The sequence below is a fragment of the Pogoniulus pusillus genome, chromosome 21, assembly GCF_015220805.1.
Source record: "Pogoniulus pusillus isolate bPogPus1 chromosome 21, bPogPus1.pri, whole genome shotgun sequence".
NCBI classification, from domain to species: domain Eukaryota; kingdom Metazoa; phylum Chordata; class Aves; order Piciformes; family Lybiidae; genus Pogoniulus; species Pogoniulus pusillus.
Genome location: NC_087284.1, coordinates 17,743,068 through 17,767,334, shown reverse-complemented (window position 1 = coordinate 17,767,334; position 24,267 = coordinate 17,743,068). Strand labels below are relative to the sequence as shown.

General features: G+C 45.8%; 1 protein-coding gene across 2 annotated transcripts in view; it reads right to left on the bottom strand.

Annotated features, from left to right (window-relative positions):
• Positions 1 to 8,558: 8,558 nt before the first annotated feature.
• The window catches only part of EXOC2 (exocyst complex component 2), a 120,893-nt gene continuing 105,184 nt past the window's right edge, over positions 8,559 to 24,267 (bottom strand). For both annotated transcript variants that reach the window (XM_064161105.1, XM_064161106.1), the window contains exons 24-28: positions 21,053 to 21,108; positions 16,337 to 16,459; positions 13,885 to 13,946; positions 12,417 to 12,476; positions 8,559 to 10,260 (exon numbers count right to left, since the gene is read on the bottom strand). In XM_064161105.1, coding sequence (XP_064017175.1) covers positions 10,167 to 10,260; positions 12,417 to 12,476; positions 13,885 to 13,946; positions 16,337 to 16,459; positions 21,053 to 21,108 — 395 coding nt within the window. In that variant the 3' untranslated portion in view covers positions 8,559 to 10,166. The remainder of the gene's footprint in view (positions 10,261 to 12,416; positions 12,477 to 13,884; positions 13,947 to 16,336; positions 16,460 to 21,052; positions 21,109 to 24,267) is intronic.

Genomic DNA, 24,267 nt, shown 5'->3' with positions numbered 1-24,267 from the left:
GGAGTCATTTAGTGACGTTCACTCATACTTGTATGAGCTGAAACAAAACAAAAACCCAAGGAGAAGAGGGGCAGAGCAGCCTGACTGATCTTGCAAACGCTTCGCCTGGGGCCCGGCGGCTGGGAAAACCACTCTGCTAGAGAGCACCATGACTGCTGGTCATAGACTCAACCAGGCTGGAAGAGACCTCCGAGATCATCCAGCCCACCTCCTGGCCAGCCTCAAGCACCCAGCTCCGGATGAGTGTTCACCACCATGCGGGCAGCCAGGGCTTACCACATCACGTGCACGTCTGACTGTTGCACATCATGTGCGCATCTGACTGTTGCATATCAAGCACACGTCTGACTGTTGCACATCATGTACACGTCTGACTGTTGCATATCATGTACACATCTGACTGTTGCACATCATGTACACGTCTGACTGTTGCACATCATGTACACGTCTGACTGTTGCATATCCTGTACACGTCTGACTGTTGCACATCATGCACACGTCTGACTGTTGCACATCATGCACACGTCTGACTGTTGCATATCATGTACATGTCTGACTGTTGCACATCATGCACACGTCTGACTGTTGCATATCATGTACACGTCTGACTGTTGCACATCATGCACACGTCTGACTGTTGCATATCATGCACACGTCTGACTGTTGCACATCATGCACACGTCTGACTGTTGCACATCATGTACACGTCTGACTGTTGCACATCATGCACACGTCTGACTGTTGCACATCATGTACACGTCTGACTGTTGCATATCATGTACACGTCTGACTGTTGCACATCATGCACACGTCTGACTGTTGCACATCATGCACACGTCTGACTGTTGCATATCATGTACACGTCTGACTGTTGCACATCATGCACACGTCTGACTGTTGCATATCATGTACACGTCTGACTGTTGCACATCATGCACACGTCTGACTGTTGCACATCATGTACACGTCTGACTGTTGCACATCATGTACGTGTCTGACTGTTGCACATCATGTATGTGACTGCTGCATATCATGTACACATCTGACTGCTGCATATCATGCACACATCTGACTGTTGCACATCATGTATGTGTCTGACTGTTGCACATCATGTACGTGTCTGACTGCTGCATATCATGTACACATCTGACTGTTGCATATCATGTACACATCTGACTGCTGCATATCATGTGCACGTCTGACTGTTGCAGACTATTGCTGTGAGATGCTGGCCCAGGCTGCCCAGAGAGGTGGCAGGTGCCCCACTCCTGGTACTGTTCCAGGTCAGGCTGGATGGGGCTCTAAGTAACTTCTGCTCTAGTTGAAGATGTCTCTGCAGGGGGATTGGACTAGACGACCTTGAAAAGTCCCTTCCAGCACAAACCCATCTATGCCTCTCTGGTTACAGCCCTGATCTTGCCTTGATTTTACTGTTCTTCAAAGGTAGTTGTCTATGGGGTGGGGCACTTGCCTTGGCCCTCACTTCTGTTTCACACTGGCATTGTCATGCTTAGCCCCAAATCTGGTAGCTGTTCAACCCAAAGTGGTCAAGCTGGCAAAAATGGCTCCCTGGAAAGGCCAAACCATTTCAGAATCACCATTTATCACTTGCTGTCCTTGGTGAAAACTGCTCAGCCTTGAGTCCATAAGAGGCAGAGCTAACCCACAGTACCTCTTCAGTTGTTTGAGGGACACACTGCTACCAGAGAAACTGAGAAAGCTTCTGAAGGCAGCTGGATAATATTTCACTCATGAGAACTGGGGTGGGGTTTTTTTTTGGCTGCTATTGGACTTGTTTTGGGTTGTTGTTTTTTTTTGTTGCTGTTTGTTTGGGTTTTGTTTTGGGGCTTTTTCTTCTTTGGTTTTCTTTCTTTTTTTCCCTTTCTTTCTAACCCTATCTCAAAGATAAAACTTGACACCATTCACTGCTGGCATGAAACCTTGGAGGATGTGGTGTGCTGAGTAGAGCAGCAGTCCAGGGCTTCTCATATATCCCCTCTCTCCCTGCTGCTGGCACTGACCGACAGCTTCGCTCCACACAGAGCAGGGCTGCTCTAGACCATGCGTTCCTTGTGCCTGGTCCCGTCCCTCTTCCTTGCACCCAGGAAGCATCTGCTCAGCAGTCTGATGCAAGTGATGATGCATTTGAGGCAAAAGTGGAGCAGGTCAGGCTGTGGTGGCCACACAGTGGTCTTATGCTCCTCGGAGCCAAGTGTTAAAGTGCAGTGTCCAACTTTGCAATGCCTCAGCCCCGCGGCAGAATCCAGTTGCCAGCATGTGAAGAAAAGCAGTTTAAGAAGGTGCCTCAAGAGCACATCGTTGCATGAAGAGGCACTGATAGGAATTGTTAGGTGAAGTCAGAAGCCCATCTTTAATCCTTCCTCAGCCACCTCACTTCAGCAGTCTTCAAACCTGAAATGTAGGCTTCTCCCTGTCCTTAGCTCCCACTTTGGGGAACCAAACACAACTTTGCTTGCTCTTTCTGACCAAAGAAATCTTGGATTCCTCTCTGCACAGCTTGAACCATGGACATGGGTCTCTGTGTCTCAGAGCAACCTACATCAGAACAGAATAACATGGCTGTGAAAGGCTGGGGAGGACACAAAACCAGTGGTGACCTTTCTGAGAGCCAGTCTACCCAGGGTCTTGCCTTGAAGACCCAGAGTGTGGCATTTAAGTGGCGCTGTTGGCTTGTAGAAGGGCACAGGAGTTCAGGTCTAGGTCTGAAGTTCCATTTTGGGTCTGAGCAGGATGCCTGTACCTAATCAGCAGCAACATGCTGGTAACCAGGCGGGTGCCTGCCATGTTAGGGAGCTGTAGGCAGAGGGGAAAGAGATGTGATGATGCACTTCTGGTCTTCAACTACTGGTTTTTGCCTGCTGGTAACCAGGTGGGTGCCTACCATGATAGGGAGCTGTAGGCAGAGGGCAAGGAGATGTGATGATGCACTTCTGGTCTTCAACTACTGGTTCTTGCCTACAACCCATCCTAGGTGCCGAAGTCTGCTTGTGAAGCTGAGCATGTGACATTAAGAGATTTGCCCTGGAAAAGGAAATACACAAGTTCTGAAATGCTATGGAAGAGGTCTCCAGGTAGTTTCAGGATGCTGGATGGAAGCATATTAGGGTTAACACAATTCAGGTGGGTCTGGGAAGCAAGAACTCCTAGAAGAAAAATACATCCACCCAGAAGGAACTGTTCAGGCACACAGGGTCAGCACTGAGAGGGGGAAGTTTATCAAAGTCCTGTGTGTGCAGGACCTTCAAAAACCTCTGCATTTTGCTCAGGGACTAATCCATGACCCACTTGGGTTTGTAAAGCAGTCACTGAGCTAGCAAACAGCTTTCCTGATTGCCACAGCAGTGAAAGAACTGCCCCTGGAAGACAATCTGGGCAACACTGCTGCACAAGGGGAAAACGAGCCCACAAGGGATGGCACCAGAAGGAGGCCCAGTTTGGTTGGTGATTTTGGAAGTGTCCAGCTGTAGCCTAGATTTTATTCTTGTGAGGTTTGACATTCTCCTGAAGCTTATTTTGCTTTACTTGGTTTGTTCAGGTTTATTTGGATTGGCTTTTTTGGGTCAGCTTTATTTGTTTTATTTAGCATTTTAATTATTACAGAGAAACATCTCAGCTTCTGCATCAAGGTATAGATAGACTCATGGAGCCACATAACTGTGTTGGTGGGGAAAGATCTTGAAGATCATGAAGCCCAAACATTAATCTGGCACTGCCAGGTCACCACTAGACAGCACCACACGTACATGGCTTTTACATCTCTCCAGAGGGGCTCTACCACTCACCTGGCAGCCTGTTCCAGGGCAGAACAACCCTTTCAGTGAAGAAATTCTTCCTCTTGTCCAACCTAAACCTCCCCTGATGCAGCTTGAGATCAGCTCTTTGTGTCCCAAACTTGTTGTTTGGGTTGTTTAGCCTGGAGAAGAGGAGGCTCAGGGGGGACCCTTCATTGCTGTCTACAATCTGAAGGGAGGTTGTAGCCAGGTTGGGGGTGGTTTCTTCTCCCAGGCAACCAGCAACAGAACAAGGGGACACAGTCTCAAGTTGTGCCAGAGGAGGTCTAGGCTGGATGTTAGGAGGAAGTTGTTGCCAGAGAGAGTGATTGGCATTGGAATGGGCTGCCCAGGGAGGTGGTGGAGTCACCATCCCTGGAGGTGTTCAAGCAAAGCCTGGCTGAGGCACTTAGTGCCATGGTCTGGTTGAGTGGCTAGGGCTGGGTGCTAGGTTGGACTGGACGATCTTGGAGGTCTCTCCCAACCTGGTTGATTCTATGAGTCTATGATTCTTTCAGGGAGCTGTAGAGGGCCAGAAGGTCTCCCCTCAGCCTCTTTCCCTCCTGGAGAAACAACCCCAGTTCCCTCAGCAGCCCCTTACAAGACCTGTTCTCCAGACCCTTTGCCAGCTGTGTTGCTCTTCTCTGTACCTGCCCCAGCACCTGAGTGCTCTCTTCTTTTTCCTCCACCTGCTCTCCTTTTCCAGCACACACAGGTGGAGGTGTCTGAAGAGACAGGGCTGGAGATTCCCTGTCTTGCACAGCCTGTACCAAAGGGGGTTACAGCAGACACCTAGCAGCATTCCTCATCCTTCTCTCTTGTCTCCCTTAGTTTATTTTCATATCTACACCTCCCTGGCAGGGTCTAAAAATAAGCATCACCGTTAACATTGTGCATTTCATTTATCTCCTGGATATCTGAGAAGGCAAGCTGGAAGGGGAAGCCCCTCTGTGAGCAGGGCTGCAGTGGAGTTAAATGACTACAGTTTAGCAGAAAAAGTGAGTAATGAGCAGTGAGTGAGCAACACTTGTCTCATTCTGCTAATTTTACTTCACAGGTTATCTGATTTGACATTCTGGGCGACAAACCTTCTTATCAGCCAAGGAGAGCAAGGAATGCAACTCTCTCAGCTGAAGCCCAGGCTGTGTCCACAGAAGTTTTGCTGCCCCCCCAGCCACCAAGATGAAGCTTGTCACGGTGGTTCTGTGGTAGAACTGAGATAGGAATCACCTGGTCTGCTGGGTCTGAAAGGACACAGAGCTTCTACATAACCTCCTGGCTATCTGCAGCCACATCACAACCGCTTGAAATTCGCTGTGCGGCTGTCAGCAGGGCATAGAAGTCGCAGCAAAGTTGTCCTTGCCCCTCTCTGCACCCCCAAGCCCATATCAGGTGTGAAAGCAAAGAGAATTCTTAGTTCTTAACGTGCATTTAATGCATTTTAAGTGACCTATATTGAGGCTATCATTTTATTCCTGTAGTTTTGCCTGGGACTGGCTACAGACTCCTAATGTTAGAGTTATTTCAGAAGAGGTGGAAAGGTGCCAAAAAGGGCTGTAAAACGAAGCCTGTGTTAATAGCATCTGTTACAAATAAGGGCAGATTCCACTGTCCATTGTCTTACTCCTTTTTTTGACTCAAGTTGTTTAAATCTTCCAACTCAAAGGAATTTGGCTGAAGATTTCCCCTCCTTGGTCCTGACCTCAGGAAGGGCTGCTTGTAGAGGAGTGATAAAGTAAATAAATACTTGGACGTGGCACTTGGTGCCATGGTCTAGCCTTGAGCTCTGTGGTAAAGGGTTGGACATGATGATCTGTGAGGTCTCTTCCAACCCTGATAATACTCTGATACTGTAATAAATCATAGAATCATAGAATCAAGCAGGTTGGAAGAGACCTCCAAGCTCATCCAGTCCAACCTAGCACCCAGCCCTATCTAATCAATTAGACCATGGCACTAAGTGCCCCATCCAGGCTTTTCTTGGACACCTCCAGGGACAGTGACTCTGTTCTGTGCCTTTCAGTAGTGAGAGGCAGGGAAAAAAAAAAGTACCACGGATGTCTTCTTGGCTGTTCAGACTAGAACAGCTCAGCTGCAGCAAAGAAGCACCCCCTTGTTTGATCTCCAAAATGAACCGCAGCAGCTCTGTTAGTGCTGCTACTCTAGAAGCAGCATTTCCAGGCAGGGACAAATGTCACAAACTTTGTCATTTAAGTTGCTCACCAACACAAGTTATTTTTAAAGGGCTCCAAAGGTGCATCAATGACTCCCCAAGCGAAAGTCCCCTCGGGCTGTTGAGTAATATGGAAAGAAATAGTTTTAGGCAGCCCTGCAAGGAGTAAGGAGCTGGACTTGGTGATCTGCAAATTGGCCACAACAATCCCAAGCAGCACTACAGGCTGGGGACTGAGTGGCTGGAAAGCAGCCGGGAAGAAAGGGACCTGGGGGTACTGGTAGATAGCAGCTGAAGATGAGCCAGCAGTGTGCCCAGGTGGCCAAGAGAGCCAATGGCATCCTGGTCTGCATCAGGAGCAGTGTGGCCAGCAGGACAAGGGAGGTTATTCTTCTCCTGTACTTAACACTGCTCAGGCCACACCTTGAGTGCTGTGTCCAGTTCTGGGCCCCTCAATTCAAGAGAGATGTTGAGATGCTGGAACATGTCCAGAGAAGGGCAACAAAGCTGGTGAGGGGCCTGGAGCACAAACGAGAGGCTGAGGGAGCTGGGGGTGTGCAGCCTGCAGAAGAGGAGGCTCAGGAGTGACCTCATTGATGTCTGCAACTACCTGAAGGGAGGCTGTAGCCAGGTGGGGTTGGTCTCTTCTCCCAGGCAACCAGCAACAGAACAAGGGGACACAGTCTCAAGTTGTGGCAGGGGAGGTCTAGGCTGGATGTTAGGAGGAAGTTGTTGCCAGAGAGAGTGATTGGCATTGGAATGGGCTGCCCAGGGAGGTGGTGGAGGCACCATCCCTGGAGGTGTTGAAGCAAAGCCTGGATGAGGCACTTAGTGCCATGGTCTAGTTGAGTGGCTAGGGCTGGGTGCTAGGTTGGACTGGATGATCTTGGAGGTCTCTTCCAACTTGGTTGATTCTATGGTTCTATAATTTTTCTCTCACATGAAAACTGAAGCTCTCCAGCTTGACATTTAAATATTTCACCTGATTTCAGCTTTTTTTTCAGAGGTTCCAAGTCCATTCACTTTACTGGCTCTCGTTCTCCACATTTACCTCTGCTTCAAATGTCAGAGCCTTTCACTTCTGTTACTTTGATTTTCCTTGCTGCCTTCCACTTCTCTGCATGTCCCCAACTGCCTGTGGATCTCAGTGTGGTCTCCCTATCTTTTTCCACTTCCAATATTTGCTAAGCCTCTTTGCAGCTCTGGACAGGTTTGGTTCTTTTTGCAAAACCCACACTGACCACTTCTTGTTCTCAGTGCTCATCTTTGCAGAGGAGCTGCAGAAGAACGTTGGCTATGGAGTCTTGACCATCCCAACTCTCTTTCCTGCTTGTAGAGGCATTCCTACACATCCTGCTGCTCACTGAATTCTTTCATTCCATCAAGTGGAGTTACTGTGATCCAGTGCTCTGACCTGAGCCTGAGCATTTATGTCATATCAAGTTGAACTCATGTAATATTTTGGTTCCTTGCACGTATCATGAATGTCAAGAGGCTCAGGGCAGATTCTTCTCAGTGGTGCCCAGTGACAGGACAGGGAGGAACAGACACAAAGTGGAGCTCATGAGTTTCAGTCTAAAAATGAGGAAAAAAATCTTTACTTTTGAAGGTGCTGGAGCCCTGGAGCAGGCTGCCCAGAGGTTGTGTAGTCTCCTTCTCTGGACAGATTCCAAACCTACAACCTGGGCAACCTGCTGTGGATGTCTCTGCTCTAGCAGGGGGGTTGGAGTAGATAGAATCAGAGAATCATAGAATCAACCAGGTTGGAAGAGACCTCCAAGATCATCCAGTCCAACCTATCCCCCAGCCCTATCCACTCAACTAGACCATGGCACTAAGTGATCTCCAGAGGTCTCTGTCAAGGCTGAGATTATGAGGATTATGATTCTATGAGCATGTATCAGTTCAGTATAGATGAAAGAGCCAACCAGATCCTGGGCTGCATCAGGAGAAGTGTGGCCAGCAGGTGAAGGGAGGTGATTGTCCCCCTCCACTCTGCTGAGACCCCACCTGGAGTACTGCATCCAGTTCTGGAGCCCCCACTACCAGAAGGATGTGGATGTGCTGGAGCGTGTCCAGAGAAGGGCCACGACGATGATCTGAGGGCTGGAGCAGCTCTGCTATGAGGACAGATAGAAGGCATTTGGGCTGTGCAGTCTGGAGAAGAGGAAGCTCCAAGATGACCTTCTTGTGGCCTTTCAGTATCTGAAGGGAGCCTACAAAAAAAGCTGGGGAAGGACTTTTCAGGATGTCAGTGAGTGACAGGACTAGGGAGAATGGAGTGAAGGTGGAGATGGGTAGGTTCAGGCTGGATGTGAGGAGGAAGTTGTTCATCATGAGAGTGGTGAGAGCATGGAATGGGTTGCCCAGGGAGGTGGTTGAGGCCCCATCTCTGAAGGTGTTTAAGGTCAGGCTGGATGGGGCTCTGGCCAACCTGATCTAGGGTAGGGTGTCCCTGCCCATGGCAGGGGGGTTGGAACTAGATGATCCTCATGGTCTCCTCAAACCCTGTCTGGTTCTATATTTGTTAGATGAGCACTGACAAAAATCATGAAGAAACACATTTATTGGAGAGTGAGAAATCCAAGAGCAGCTTTAGACCACCTTTCTTCATATTTTATTATTCCAAAGAGAAATCTTTTACAGATGGAGGCAACTGGATGACTGTTTTGGTTAATAACAACAGTTGAGACTAACACCAACTCAGAAAGGACAACACCTAACACACCAAGCTTGCTCCAGGGTTTAACAGTTCTCCTGGAAGCCAATAATGACATACAGCTGAAGTTTCAAATGTCCATTCAACATGCTATTACTACTTGTATACAACTTGAACGAGTAGATCTATGCCCAGAGCTGTTTCTTCAGTATTTAATGTTACAGGAACTGGATGCTGTGTTTTAAGCACACAACTGAACTGCCAGAAGAGTCAACATGAACGACCCATTTGAAAACTCAGTGCACTGTTGCTATGAAGTCTCACTCCAAAGGGCTGCAAATGCAGAATGAGTAAGTTATTACTTTGTGATTAGTTTTGATTTCAGTTATTAAACCTGTACCCCAACCCCAAACCTGACCACTTTCTATTAGTTGCTGTGTTCTTACAGCCTCCTGCATCTCCTATCAATGCCCAAAATCAAAGAGGGTGTCAAATCTCCCCTGGTGGGAAGATGGTTTGTGATCCACGTGAAACTAGATCTCAGTGGCAGCAAAATTGGTCTTTTCCTCCTGAATCCCTGCTCCCCTGCACACCAACTCCATGAGTGGTGGTGAGGAGTGACTAACAAGAAGGAAGAGGAAGACAGTGGCAGCGACCCTGTAAGAACAAGAAAGGAGAAGAGGAGCAAGAAGCAGCAAAACCAATGGCATGTTGTGCTTCTCCTTACTTCCCACGATGTGAGAGGCTAGCGACTGTTCTATCCCTTAACACCAAAGAGGATTTCATGTGAGCATTTTTACTACCCTTATAAACTCAAGAATACTTTGCTTTAATTATCAATGAAAGAAGAGTTCTTTCTCAGATGGGAAGGTTACCATCAGTATTATAATAGAAGAGAGAAACAAGAGAGGCAGGAATATCTTTAACTAAAAAAGCAGCAAGAAAACAAAAACCCTCCCAAAACCCAGACTTAAGAGCACTGTAACTGTAGGCACCAGGAAAAAGGGACCCTTTATAACTGCAGAAGCAGCAGTGTCCTTCTCTATATCATATCTGAGCACTGTATGTAGTAATTTTCATTACAGGTTTCTCACCAGCTTACACAAGTTGAGTTTTCCAGTCACACCAGCATCGTCCTACAGGCTGATACACTGAACAAAGTGAGCAATGCTCCAATTCCAAGCAACACTTGCTAAAGGTACATTTCAGTGGCTTAGAAAACACAGTTCAAAGCATTTTTCACAACTGAAACCAAGGCTGCAGCATCCCACTGAGTATTTCTTCAAGGATGCACAGCCAAGGGGAGTGTACATAAACAAAACAGGCTTCATTCTGCCCTCAGAATGAAACAGAGTGGACAGAAAATCATTTTATTAAGGTATTTATGTCCAAAAGTCTCCCTTGGCAAGATACAGCAAACTATCAGCTGTGACTCATGATTATCTGAGTGAAATTTCTTTCTCCTTCAGAGTCTTCAAAGGAGCTGAAGTACTCAGAAAATAGGTGATGTTTGTCTTCTGAGCTGCCTGCCTTGTGTAGTTGTCTATGTTTTCATTGTAGCTGATGAAGAAGCTTGAAAACAGGTCAGCTGCAAGTGCATACTGCTCTTGAACTTGTTTAGCAGCTCCTCCAGCAACCTGTAAAAGGGAAATTGTTACAAATTCCACAAACTCTCAAAAGGGAAGAGTTACCAAAAGTTTTGGGTGATTCTGAGTCAATAAAGAGCTTAAAAATCAGATCTATTCAATCATCTGAATAGCACAGACATTTAGAAGTGTGCCAAGTGAGCTGGGATGATCTGTGGCTGGAGGACTACCTAGGCACAAAGACATGACCGAGGTGATAAAATTGTGTGTCTGCTTACTGATAAAGATCACTCTGAAAGAAACATCTTTACAAAACACAGTAGCCACAGGGCTGGTGGAGATCATCATAAGATACTTCTGAAAGGAAAATCCAGAAGCTGCCTGTGTACCATAAGCTCAGTATCCTTTCTCAAGGCCATGGCTTCTTGTGTGTAGCTTAATTTCAGGTCCTTGGAAGGTCTTTTCATAGAATCAGTCAGGGTTGGAAGGGATCCTAAGGATCATTTAGTTCCAACTCCCCTAGATCACCCTGCCCTAGATCAGGCTGGCCAGAGCCAGCAATCTTGTGTGCAGCTTAATTTCAGGTCTTTGGAAGGTCTTTTCATTAGAATCAGTCAAGGTTGGAAGGGAGCACAAGGATCATCTAGTTCCAAGCCCCCTGCCATGGGCAGGGATGCCCTACCCTAGATGAGGCTGGCCACAGGCAGCAATCTTTTGTAGATTTAGTTATCATGGCTGAACATTTGAAGCTGGTTATGACTCTTCTAGGAGAAACAGTAATTCTTTGGAAACTGTGTTCTTGTCTTGTGTAGATAAACCATGTGGGCATGGAGTATAACAATTGCTCCTGTACATCTGTGTAGCTGCCATGAAGGTGCTCAGTGCAATGGACAATACTCACTGCAATCCACAAGTTACAGATGGGGGACCAAGGGTGTTGATAGTTCTGGGGTAGGAGATATTTATGGCAGTGGAGACCCAACAGGAAGCTTTATGCCCTTGCTCGGGTGGTTTATGCCCTTGCTTGGGTGGTTTATGCCCTTTCCCAGGGAAGAATGAGCCCTCTGAAGCTCTTGCTCAGTTTCAAACTCAAGCTAGACAGGGCAGACAGGCATTACCTCAGCTGTGATTACTGAGTAACCTGTAACAGAATCAACTATACAGTGTGTTAAAAAAAACAAACCAAAGAAGCCTAAGAACAACAGTGTGAACCACAAAATCAGTCTCTGCTTCCTCATTAGGTCCTCTGGAAGGTGACTATAGCCACACTCACCACTTAGTGTCACAGCAATGCCTACAAAATGAACATATGAACAGTAAACTGATCATACTAACAGGCAGAAAGGAAAAGCTCTAAATCAGGGCTCAAATGGGTGTTGCTACACACAAACTGACGATGAGCTGCCTGGAGTGATGACAAGTGGCCTGACCAGTGCTGAGTACAGGGCAAGAATAACCTCCCAGTAGGATAAGGGAGGTTATTCTTCCCCTGTACTCAGCACTGGCCAGGCCACACCTTGAGTACTGTGTCTAGTTCTGGGCCCCTCAATTCAAGAGAGATGTTGAGGGACTGGAACGTGTTCAGAGAAGGGCAACAAAGCTGGTGAGGGGCCTGGAACACAAACCCTATGAGGAGAGGCTGAGGGAGCTGGGGGTGTGCAGCCTGCAGAAGAGGAGGCTCAGGGGGGACCTCATTGCTGTCTACAACTACCTGAAGGGAGGCTGTAGCCAGGTGGGGGTTGGTCTCTTCTGCCAGGCAACCAGCAACAGAACAAGGGGACACAGTCTCAAGTTGTGCCAGGGGAGGTCTTGGCTGGATGTTAGGAGGAAGTTGTTGGCAGAGAGAGTGATTGGCATTGGAATGGGCTGCTCAGGGAGATGGTGGAGTCACCATCCCTGGAGGTGTTCAAGAAAAAACTGGCTGAGGCACTTAGTGCCATGGTCTAGTTGAGTGGCTAGGGCTGGGTGCTAGGTGAGACTGGCTGATCTTGGAGGCCTCTTCCAACCTGGCTGATTCTATGATTTAACAGGCCAAGACCAACAAAGACTTGGTTTATCTGTAACTCTGTACAGGTTTCTGCTCCGTAATTTGGAAGGGTCAAATACAGTGAAGGTTGGCCCTCTTATAACAAAGTTCTCATAAAAGAGTAAAAATAACTGACTCTAGAGACCAGAGAGGAGACAAAAAGGTCCATTATCACACTCACTTTTTGTCAGTCCCACTTGAGAGCTGAGGCAAGGCTTCCAAAGCTTGCTTGAAGCTCGACCTGAGGGAAAACAAAAATACTAATTCTTCCCTGCTACAAGTCCCAGTGTTCAGAGTTTCTCCCTTCATATTCCATGCAGATAGGTTACCAATTCTTACTCCAATAAATCAACATAATGTTCATGTGCAAACTGAACACAAAACAGTCAGAAGTGTGATGTACACCATACTCCAGTAGGAAATGTTCCAACAGTGGCCGATTCAAGACTGCACTTGATCCTCTGCACTCCTCAAGAATCACAGATAGTTGCCAGCCTCCCTCTGCCCCAAACTAAGTGACCATCAGAGCATGAAGCATGGATAAACCAAGGGTTTTGGCTTTCAGTGCTCAGCAGGCAGGCAATTGCATTCTACCCTACAAAAATAATCACAGTAGGTTTGCACTGAGGTAGATTAAGAGAATAATTTAGGTTGGAAGGGACTTCTGGAGGACTTCAGGTCTAACCTTGCTCTCAAAGCAGTGCCAGCTTTGAGCTCAGAGGAGGTTTCTTGGAGCACTCTCCAGTCAAGTTTTGAGTAATGGCCTCAAGCTGTGTTGAAGGAAGTCTAGGTTTGATACTAGGAAGATTTTTTTTACTGCAAGAGTGGTAGGGCATTGGAACAGGGTACTCAGGCAGGTGGTGGGGTCAGAAAATCAGTAAACGTGGTGCTTTGAGACATGGTCTAGTGAGCACAGAGGTGTTGGGTAGAAGGTTGGACTTGATGATCTTAGAGGTCTTTTCTATGATTGTATAGGTGTGGTGCAGAGGAACATGGTTTGGACTTCATGATCTTAGAGGTCTTTGATTGTATAAACGTGGTGCAGAGGAACATGGTTTGGACTTCATGACCTTAGAGGTCTTTGATTGTATAAAGGTGGTGCAGAGGAACATGGTTTGGACTTCATGATCTTAGAGGTCTTTGATTGTATAAACGTGGTGCAGAGGAACATGGTTTGGACCTCATGACCTTAGAGGTCTTTGATTGTATAAAGGTGGTGCAGAGGAACATGGTTTGGACTTCATGATCTTAGAGGTCTTTGATTGTATAAAGGTGGTGCAGAGGAACATGGTTTGGACCTCATGATCTTAGAGGTCTTTGATTGTATAAAGGTGGTGCAGAGGAACATGGTTTGGATTTGATGATCTTAGAGGTCTTTTCTATGGTTGTATAGAGGTAGTGCAGAGGAACATGGTTTGGCCTCGATGATCTTAGAGGTCTTTTCTATGACTGTATAGAGGTGGTGCAGAGAAACATGGTTTAGTAGTAATCTGGCAGTTCTGAGTTAATGGTTGGAATCATCACCTTAAAGGCCTTTTCCAGGCTAAAGGATTCTGTGAGTCTAAAGTAAAACTCCTTAATTTACACTCTTTTGCACGTTTACCAAAGATTCCTTTACACTGAAAAGCAGGTACTGCAGCACATCTTACTTGCTCTCAGGTGTCAGGTATATGGCCACAGTGTCCCTCAGGGCACAGATTTCAAGTCTTGCCTAAAGACAGAAACAGAAGCATTGAAACAACATCATCAGGTGAACGCCAGCATGCCAAAGCTTCATCTTTCTAAAGGTGAACATCGCCGCAGGCTGTGGCTGTGGCTTCAAACAGTTTGCTTCCTGTATTTCTGGTTGCCACACTGCTGTGTCAGAAAGCTGTGAAAAGGAACAGCTTCCTACTCTTGATTCAAGGTGAACTGTTTGTGTGGTCACTATGAAGCACTAAAAAACATTGGTTTGTCTCTCAGTAACAGCAAGAAATCTTCAGCTTGGTCCAACCCTCTCTGTACTGCGAGAGGAAGACAGAAGGATACAATCTTAATTTGTTTAATTAAGTACAGTGAGATTAACTACTCACAGCAGAAGCCCAGCCAGGGAGAAAGAAAACACAGGAGCACAAAAATCTGCCAGTACACATTTTATTCTTGCTTTTCCTGTTGGATTCAATATTTTCTCATGAGATAAAGGAGAATGAATATGCTCTGCTTCTTGCTCTGGGGCTGCTTAGCCTGGAGAAGAGGAGGCTCAGGGGGGACCTCATTGCTGTCTACAACTACCTGAAGGCAGGCTGTGGCCAGGTGGGGGTTGGTCTCTCCTCCCAGGCAACCAGCAACAGAACAAGGGGACACAGTCTCAAGTTGTGCCGGGGGAAGTATAGGCTGGATGTTAGGAGGAAGTTCTTGCCAGAGAGAGTGATTGGCATTGGAATGGGCTGCCCAGGGAGGTGGTGGAGTCACCGTCCCTGGAGGTGTTCAAGAAAAGCCTGGCTGAGGCACTTAGTGCCATGGTCTAGTTGAGTGGCTAGGGCTGGGTGCTAGGTTGGACTGGATGATCTTGGAGGTCTCATCCAACCTGGTTGATTCTGTGACTCTTTCCTCTCACCTGGGGGGCACACAGGCCTATAGATTTTACCCCTGTGCTTTCCTGTGTGTCTGGGTGTTAATTTTCACCTGGACAGACTCAAAAGATTAAACTGATTTCATAGATGGTCCTTTAGCTTTAAAAAAATACAGAAATCATTATGATCACAGATTTTTACATGGAACAGACATGCATGTGATCCATATGTTAAGCTGTTGCACTGTAGGATTGGATAATGGCTGAATCTGATGACTTTAAAGATCTTTTCCAACAACCAAAACAATTCTATGGTTAAAAAATGTACAGTGAACTTTGTCCAAATTTACATTGTTTGTGTCAATCACACAAATAACATTTAAGCCAGTTAGCCATCACAAAAACTGATCTGTATTTAGACCTAATCAGGCATTAATCTTCCCAAACACAACCTTTTATAATGCTCCACAGACGTCTAATTCTAGTTCTAATCAAAGGCTTTGGCTTTTGGATCCTGTCCTCACCTCTCTCCTAGACAGGAAGCCAGCAGAGATTTCAGGTAGGTAGCCAGCTGAGGTTTAAGGTAGGAAGCCAGCTGAGGTTTAAGGTAGGAAGCCAGCTGAGGTTTATGCTTTTAGTGCAGACCTTGTGGTACAAAATTTGACAGTACCACCCACCAATTTTATACTCCTAAGAAATGCTTCTCTCACCACAGAATGTTTCATCTCTTTTCTATGGAGCTCCAAGTTGGATATTTTGAAGTACTACCCATTAAACTCTGGAGTCTTTACATTTTAGGAGGCAGCAGAGTGGGGAAGTGACACATTCTCAAGTACCTCAGCCTAAACAGAGGTGGTGATGGGATGTGGGAATCAGGCTTCTCTCTGGGAAGGGGTATTTTTTGACCACTCTGACTAGGCTCAGGTAACTTGCACTGCTGCTGTCTTCCAGACTGGGGTTTTAGAGGAACAGAAAATGACTGTGAGTGAAAAGTTTACAGCAGGGAGAGGAAACCCTTTCAGTTATGAGTTTAGGCAGCAAGTTTTTTATGGTGGGTTACCTACTCCAAAATGATATATGAGTAGCTTTGATTTGGTTCAAATAAATAGTCACTGATTTGGTTTTAAATGGAAAGCCAATCTTACTTGGCTGTGACCTTTCTGTACTAATTGCTACCAGTAAGTGGAAAATAAGGCTTCCAACTGGAGAATTACTTTCCCATCACAATGCAGAATGGTGCCATGTACAATGGAAAGTTGTCTCCACTGGCTTGTTACAGCCACAGCAATCATTGTGTCTCACACAATATAAATGGCTGTTTACACTTTCAGACACAAAGGCAACACCAAAACATAGTCAAACCCAAGAATCAGTATTTCAAAGGGTGTTCACCCACAAATCTGGAACAGGCTGCATACTGGTATCTCATCCTTTTCATCTCCTTCTTCTTGCTGCTACAATAAATCCAACAACTACAAAGATGATCCCTTCTCTCTGCTCCTCTCAGTGTTCTAGACTCAGCTGTCAGACAGAACAATGCACACAAGTACCTGCAGAGCTCCATTTTTGCTGAAGGATGACACACACTGCATCAGTCGACTCAACTCTTCAGAGACTGCTTCTACCACCCTTGACATCACCCGAGGTACTAAGTCTTTGGAAATGGTGAACACCTGGATTTTGTGAAAGAAGCAGGGTGAGCACAGAGGTTGTGTTAACAGAATGATCTTTTACAGCAGCATTTCAGTAAAAAGCATTCAGGACTTTGAAAGGACCACTTCACTCTCTTGTCCACTGCTGAAAAACAAAGAGCAATGGAATATGAAGACCTTCTTTTGATTCTTTGGCCAATCCCTTCTGCTAATATTAGCTTTAAGATGTGTGATGATAAGAAACTTCTTGTAATGCCTAAAAGCAGCTAAATTTCAAAACCTTCTAGAATCCTTTATATATATAGGGGGGTGTGTGTGTGTATCTATCTCCTTCTAGCAGCCTTCCAGTATGTGAAGGGGGCCTACAGGACAGCTGGAGAGAGATTTCTTACAAAGGCATGTAGAGACAGGACAAGGGCTGTGGTGGGTTAGGAAGAGTGTCCCTCCCCCACTATTGGAATTTACCAGACCAGCTCAGACAGCTTGGAAGTAAGCTGAAGCTATATTTACAGCAAAGCTAAATTTACAAGCATCTAGACACAATATATTCACATCTATTTACATATTAGAAGTAAGACAGAAATCCAAACTCCCTCTCAGACAAAGAAACTGCCCAGAAGGGCTCAAAGCTGCCCTCTCTTTCTCCATCTCTCCCTCCCTTCCCAGCCAAAACCCAAACCAACACATCAGCAAAGCTTACTTGTTAGTGGAGAGATATTAGAACAGAGTGAAGAGGAAGCAAATAGGGAAACATCCCTGGACAGAGTGAGGGGCAAACTGTTTACATTTTGGCTTTTTATCCCCCATAGCAAACCAATGAATGATACAGACTTCATCATTATTTTCCTTTCACAACCAATGATTTAATTTCTCTCATTAACATAGTCCAACTAGCCTCAAATCAGCACAATGGATAACAACATTCAACTGGGAGAAACTTAATTTAGATTAGGAATTAGGAGAAGATTCTTCCCCATGAGGGTGGTGGGCAACTGGAACAGGCTGCCCAGAGAAGTTGTGGAGGCTCTGAGCGTTGAAAGCCAGGTTGGATGGGGTCTTCTGCCACCAAGTCTAGAAGGATGTGTCCCTGCCCATAGCAGGGGTATTGGAACTAGATGATCTTGAAGGTCCTTTCCAACCCAAACCATTCTGTGACTCTGTGATCAAGACCACCTTTTAAATGCTTAATTTTATAACTTTTTTAACTGGTAGTTGGATCTGTTATGTGAGGCTCAGAACAGCGACTGCAGCACAACAGCCGTGCGAAATGAAAGGGTAGATCTCTAGCTGAAGGAAAGCATGGAGAGACCAATTACCTTTAAAGGGAACTTTAAGGAAGCAAGAAATTGTTGGTGAACATCAAAAAATAAAAAGAAAAGTATGATTTTGCTATGCAGCATTGGGGAAAAGGCCAAAGGGTTGAAAATAGGAGGAAGTGAGATTATAGGTTAGACAGACCAAACCTGTATTAAGACTTAAAGGTGACAATAAAGCTGTCCTAAAACTGCACAGGGTTGGGGGAGATGATAATATAAGGAAGTGAAGATCACAGAATGGTTTGAGTTGGAAGAGACCTTAAAGGCCCTCTAGTTCTAATTGCCTACAATGGGCAGGGACACAAATGGTATGATTGGAGTGGTGCAAGAAGGAAAAAATCAGCTGCAGAGTTTTTGAACACTTCCCTTCTGATCTGTGCTTTAAAGTTATCTAACAAATTAAGCAGTGGAATGACCTTTTGCTAAAATACCCTTGGATTTCTGTGAAGTTTTGATCTCCTGACAAGGAAATGCAGTAACTGACAAAAATATTCACACATGTCTGTAAAAGTGAATTTATGCAGAACAAGTGAATAAATAAATGCGGGATTGAAGTAGTGAATCGGGGATCACACAGAGCTGCTACATGCACTGACCACAAATATCAGCTCCCAGCCACTGAATTAGCAATGGACAATCCAAACATAAGCCTGTTTTAACTGCTTTGAACCACTGTTCAGCTGTCCAGCAGGATAAAAAGCCCAACAAGTGACAACTTGGGAAGGGGTCACCTTTGCTCAGCAGCAGACATTGCTGAGCAATTCAAGACAAACATACCAGGAACGCGACCCGAAATCTTCTACTGAGAAAAGAATGTACATACCCACAACAAGCACTCTTGAAGTTACTATACATGATCCAGAAAAAAGAATTCTCAGCAGGGGTGAATCATTGCAAATTTGCAGCCAGAAGCCCTAATTTTGACTGCATCTGAACACCAATTCAAACTTTCTTTCCGCGCGAAGTCTGCGCTCGCTGTTCAGCTGATGGTTAATTTTTGCTGCTTCAAGCTACAGAAACTTGCTGCCTTGCTAAATAAACTTCAGTTTGACCCAGCTCACAGAATTTCACCAGAAAACAGTGGAAATGGGAGTTTCATCTTGACACACACTCTCATCTTTCTGTAATATTTCACATTTAGAAATGTATTTGGGCCAAAAATCAGTATCGGTCGTGATGAAGTCAGCAAGGCAGTGCACTTCTCTGTGGCAGCAATCCAGGGAGTGTGCATGCTTACAGGAGCAGCTCACAAATGCCTTTCACTCTAAAGCAAAAACTCTCTTTCTTTGTTTTTATTATTGTCCACTATATACATAAACCCCATGTTGGTATATGTTTTTGGTGTTGCTTATTCCCTTTTTGGAAGCCATGGGTAAGGTCAGCAATGCTTCTGTGAAAACTGCTCTGAGTAAATCCTGAAACTGACTAAAAACTATTCCAAGTGATGTTTAAAGCCTCTGAACATTTACAATTTATGTGAAATCTGGTAATAAAATAAAACTCTCAAGTGAATTTCATCAGATTTTAAGTGGATGGAACAGGTAGAGTAGCTACACTTAGAATCATAGAATCAACAAGGTTGGAAGAGACCTCCAAGATCAGCCAGTCCAACCTAGCACCCGGCCCTAGCCACTCATCTAGACCATAGAATCATAGAATCAACCAGGTTGGAAGAGACCTCCAAGATCATCCAGTCCAACCTAGCACCCAGCCCTAACCAATCAACTAGACCATGGCACTAAGTGCCTCAGCCAGGCTTTTCTTGAAGACCCCCAGGGACGGTGCCTCCACCACCTCCCTGGGCAGCCCATTCCAATGCCAATCACTCTCTCTGCCAACAACTTCCTCCTAACATCCAGCCTAGACCTCCCCTGGCACAACTTGAGACTGTGTCCCCTTGTTCTCTTGCTGGTTGCCTGGGAGAAGAGACCAACCCCACCTGGCTACAACCTCCCTTCAGGTAGTTGTAGACAGCAATGAGGTCCCCCCTCGAGCCTTCTCTTCTCCAGGCTGCACACCCCCAGCTCCCTCAGCCTCTCCTCATAGGGTTTGTGTTCCAGGCCTCTCACCAGCTTTGTCACCCTTCTCTGGACATGTTCCAGCACCTCAACATCTCTCTTGAATTGAAGGGCCAACTTGTGTGTGTTGAAAGGGAAGAACAACGTTACTAAGCAAGAGCAATCTGTTAACACTCATGATGGTTAGAAGGAAGGAGGCTTAACAAAGGCTGGAATTTAAAGGACTGTAGAAAATTCCTGCATATTACTATAAAAGGCCAAAGAACTGCAGCTCCTCAAGCATATTATTTTACCCCCTACCATAAGCCATTACCTACCCAAGTACTGAAAACAATTTGTGCGGTTTGTACGCTATAAAACTTTCTGGGTGAAGGTTTCAGCATTGTAGCCTCTCTACAAGAATGATACAGACTCCCTTTTCAGCCCCAGGCACTGGGGCAAAGCACAAGCTCATTTCCAGATGTTGGGGAAAATAAAGCTAATTAGAGAAAGTGAGCATGGTTATCTTTCTATAGCTCTTTATGTACATAGTTAAACTGCATGAAAAGGGAAGAATTGAGCTTTATGCTTTGGCTTTCCACTTCATCAGAAAATGGAAACAAAAAGGTGTCAGGAGGGTGACTGAGTGTAAGCAAGAAGTGCTCATCTCCTGCCCTTAGAGAAGTCAGCAGTTGCCTGCTTGGTTGGCTAAACCTGACCCAAAGCGTTTAAGCCTGCAATGAAGACACTTGAACAGAGGTTCAGTTTCAGGGGTTATGAAGGGCAACAAAGCTGGTGAGGGGCCTGGAGCACAAATCCTATGAGGAGAGGTTGAGGGAGCTGGGCCTGTTTAGCCTGGAGAAGAGGAGGCTCAGGGGTGATCTTATTACTGTCTACAACTACCTGAAGGGAGGTTGTAGCCAGGTGGGGGTTGGCCTCTTCTCCCAGGCAACCAGCAATAGAACAAGGGGACACAATCTCAAGTTGTGCCAGGGGAGGTATAGGCTAGATATTAGGAAGAAGTTCTTCACAGAGTGAGTGATTTGCCATTGGAATGTGCTGCCCAGGGAGGTGGTGGAGGCACCGTCCCTGGGGGTGTTCAAGAAAAGACTGGATGAGGCACTCAGTGGCATGGTCTAGTTGACTGGATAGGGCTGGGTGCTAGGTTGGACTGGATGATCTTGGAGGTCTCTTCCAACCTGGTTGATTCTATGATTCTATGAAGGCCAGGATTTCCCAGGCAAAGGACAATAAAACTATCCATAGGAAAGCAAGAACAGACCCATCTGGATTTTTCTCACCTCTGCATGCACAGCAATGATATTCACCAATGCTTCCTTCAAATAGTTCCTGACACCTGAAACAAACCAAATGGGGATAATTAATTCTTTTCATTCTGTTGTCTCACCGAAGATGACTTTTTCTTTTCATTCTTTCACTGGTGCTTTTGCCATCAGAGGCAGAAAGAGAAGTTCCACAGCCACCCCACCAGTCTATTTCCTTTTTCAAATCAAGTGGAGAAAGGCATGTTTCCTTACAGCAAAAGGTTAACAAAGCCAGCAGGTTCCTGTTTGGAAAAGGGTGATGGGACCCCCCCTGCATAATGAATGCTTCCATTGCCTATGTCTACACTGTGTGACAAAATGGAGCATGGAGCTTAGGCTGGAAGGGGTTTCCTGGAGAGTCTCCTGTTGGAATCAAAGCATCTTAGGGGAAGGAGAGGGTAAGGTCTAACTGGTGACTCGTTCTCACGTGCAGTTGGGACAGAGCTCTGCTTTGCACCGATGCAGCCTCTCTCTCAGAAGTTCATAACAAAGAAGTGCCAAAGAAGTTTTTCCTGCTCTCACCAAAAGCAGTTTGGTTTCTGAACACACAAGAAAGTCAAGACCTTTGTGAAAGGAATGCTCTGTTTTCACTCTGAGAGATACTCCAACAACAGAAAGGTAAAGAATAACACAAACCTCTCCCCACACATTCCAAAACATCTCCAATGTCTTATCTCACCAGCTTTACTCTTGAAAAATCTCACTCTTTCCATCCCAACCACCAAGTCAAACAGCAGAGTCTACCAGGCAGCAAGCTCATCATTTCTCATTAACTTGGTGATTATTTAGTGATGGGAAAGGAAGGGAGGGAGAAATAGAACAACACCAGAACTTCTCTGCTGCTGGCTTTTTTTATCCTCCCCTGTAATGTGCAAAACAAAGTATGAATGTCACACACCACTACTCAAACCACACCAAAGGACCACAGATATACATGGAAACACAACATTCCTTTCCTTTTTTCTCTTCTACTCTTTTCCTGCTTTTACTTCACTCTGCCTCAGTTTAAGTCCTCTGCAGGCTTCGCGTCACATTTGTATCACATCCCACAAGCGAGTATGACCTGACTGGGCACTGAAAGGTGGTATGCAAATCACTTCAAATTAGCACAGGTATGAAGCAAATTTGGGAGCTGGTTTGAAGTTAACCTCAGGGTGCAGGGTGTTGATTTTGGTCTGCAAACCCATGCAGTACTTGGCTTTTTACTAGCATCATCTTGTGACAGCAAGAACATTCACGTGGAGAACATGTGTTCAGGTGAAACCCACGTGTTTTCACTTGTGCACCAGTGCTGCATGAGATGAAATCTTTGAGGGTTTCCCATCTCTATGGATGCCTGAGCACTAACACAGCATCTTCATTAGTCAATCAGAAATTCACCCAGCTGATGTTGCACAAAGAAACATCTCACAGAATCCCAGAGTGATGGAGATTGGAAGGGACCTCCCGAGATGACCTATTCCATCCCCTGCTGCTAAAGAAGGTCACTCACAGCAGGTTGCCCAGGATTGCAATGTTCAGCTGGGTCTGGTATCACAGTATCACAGTATCATCAGGGTTGGAAGAGACCTCACAGATCATCAAGTCCAACCCTTTACCACAGAGCTCAAGGCTAGACCATGGCACCAAGTGCCACGTCCAATCCTGCCTTGAACAGCCTACCCAGAGAAGGAGACTCCACATTCTCTCTGGGCAGCCTGCTCCAGGGCTCTGGCACCTTCACAGCAAATAAGTTTTTTCTCATGTTCAGATGGAACCTCCTGAGTTCCAGTATGTGCTTGTTGCCCCTTCTCCTGTTCCTGTCACCTGAGCAACACTGCAAAGATTCTGGCCCCACCCTCTTGCCCCCCATCCTTTAGCTATTGATTACCATTGAGAAGATCCCCTCTTAGTCTGCTCTTCTCCAAGTGAAACTGCCCCAGGTGTCTCAGCCTTTCCTCCTCAAGACAGATGTTCCAGTCCTCTCAGCATCTTTGTAGCCTCTACTGGGCCTCCTCTAGTAGCTTCTTATGTGTCCTGAATGGGGGGACTCCAGGATAAGGGGGCTCAGCACAAGCACAACTATTTACTTAGCTTCTTAGACAGGTTTTGCAATTTAGGAGCAGATAATTCAGGACAAACAGTGCACAGCTGTGTAGTTTAGAGACAGTCTGTGTACAAGAAGCTATAGCTGCCTTATTTGCAGCATCTAATAATCTAAAAGACTTTGTCTTGGCAAATTAAACAATCCAAAGTGAGAGAGGATGCAACTGCACTGCAAAAATGCCAGCACGTGGAAGCAGAAAAGGAGAACAAGCTAAGGTGAAGAACAACGCTGGCACAAGAAAACTGACCATCAGTGAATTGAGGGTGGAAATTAAAGGTAATAGTGTAACAGGTTTGCCCTGACTACGCTGCTAAATAGATGGTGTTGTGACAACCACTGCTGCTGGGCAGTCAGCTTCCTACCGTGAACAGAGCATAAACAGAAAGGGTATTTCCCCCTCCAGCCCTTGTTTTTGGTCTTAATTATTAAGGATTTTAATTTCTGCATGTGGAGACAAATGTATCTGAGTGTCAGGACCTGTGGGCATGTAACAACTGTACTGCACTCTGAAACATTACAATGAAGAAATATCCAGCTTCTGATTTATATCACCACTGAAGCAAAGCGGTATTTTCCTGGAGGATGATTCACTGGAAACACAAGCAGTGGCACCCAACTGTGAATTTGTTGTGAAATTCATTTCAAAAAGAAGAAAAAAAACAACTCTGTCTGGAATAGAATTTGTGTGCAGCTTTCTGTAGGACTGCTCAGCAGCCCACACACTTACAGCTTTGGGGACACCATGCTGCCAGCCCTATTATACAGCCCTGAAAGCTAACGCACCGCATAGCTGTAGGTTGCAACTATTAGGCTAATTGAGTGAAAGACAACATTCTGAAGGTGAAAATACCTCTCTTTATTTTTTTGAGGATATTGAAGCACAAACACAATGCCTGCCCATAGCTTCTGACAGAAAAGTGGTAGAGAAAAGTCTCGACAAGCCCTTGCAGTTTCTCTCATGGAAACGCTGTTATTCTGTTCCAACATCATTGCGCTGCACTCCCACTCGCTGGGATTCTAGCTGCCACTAACAAAGCCCCAGTGCTGCTTCAGAGGAAAATGGATAGGAAGACTCTAGACATAAAAGTGAAGGAGAGTTTCAGCC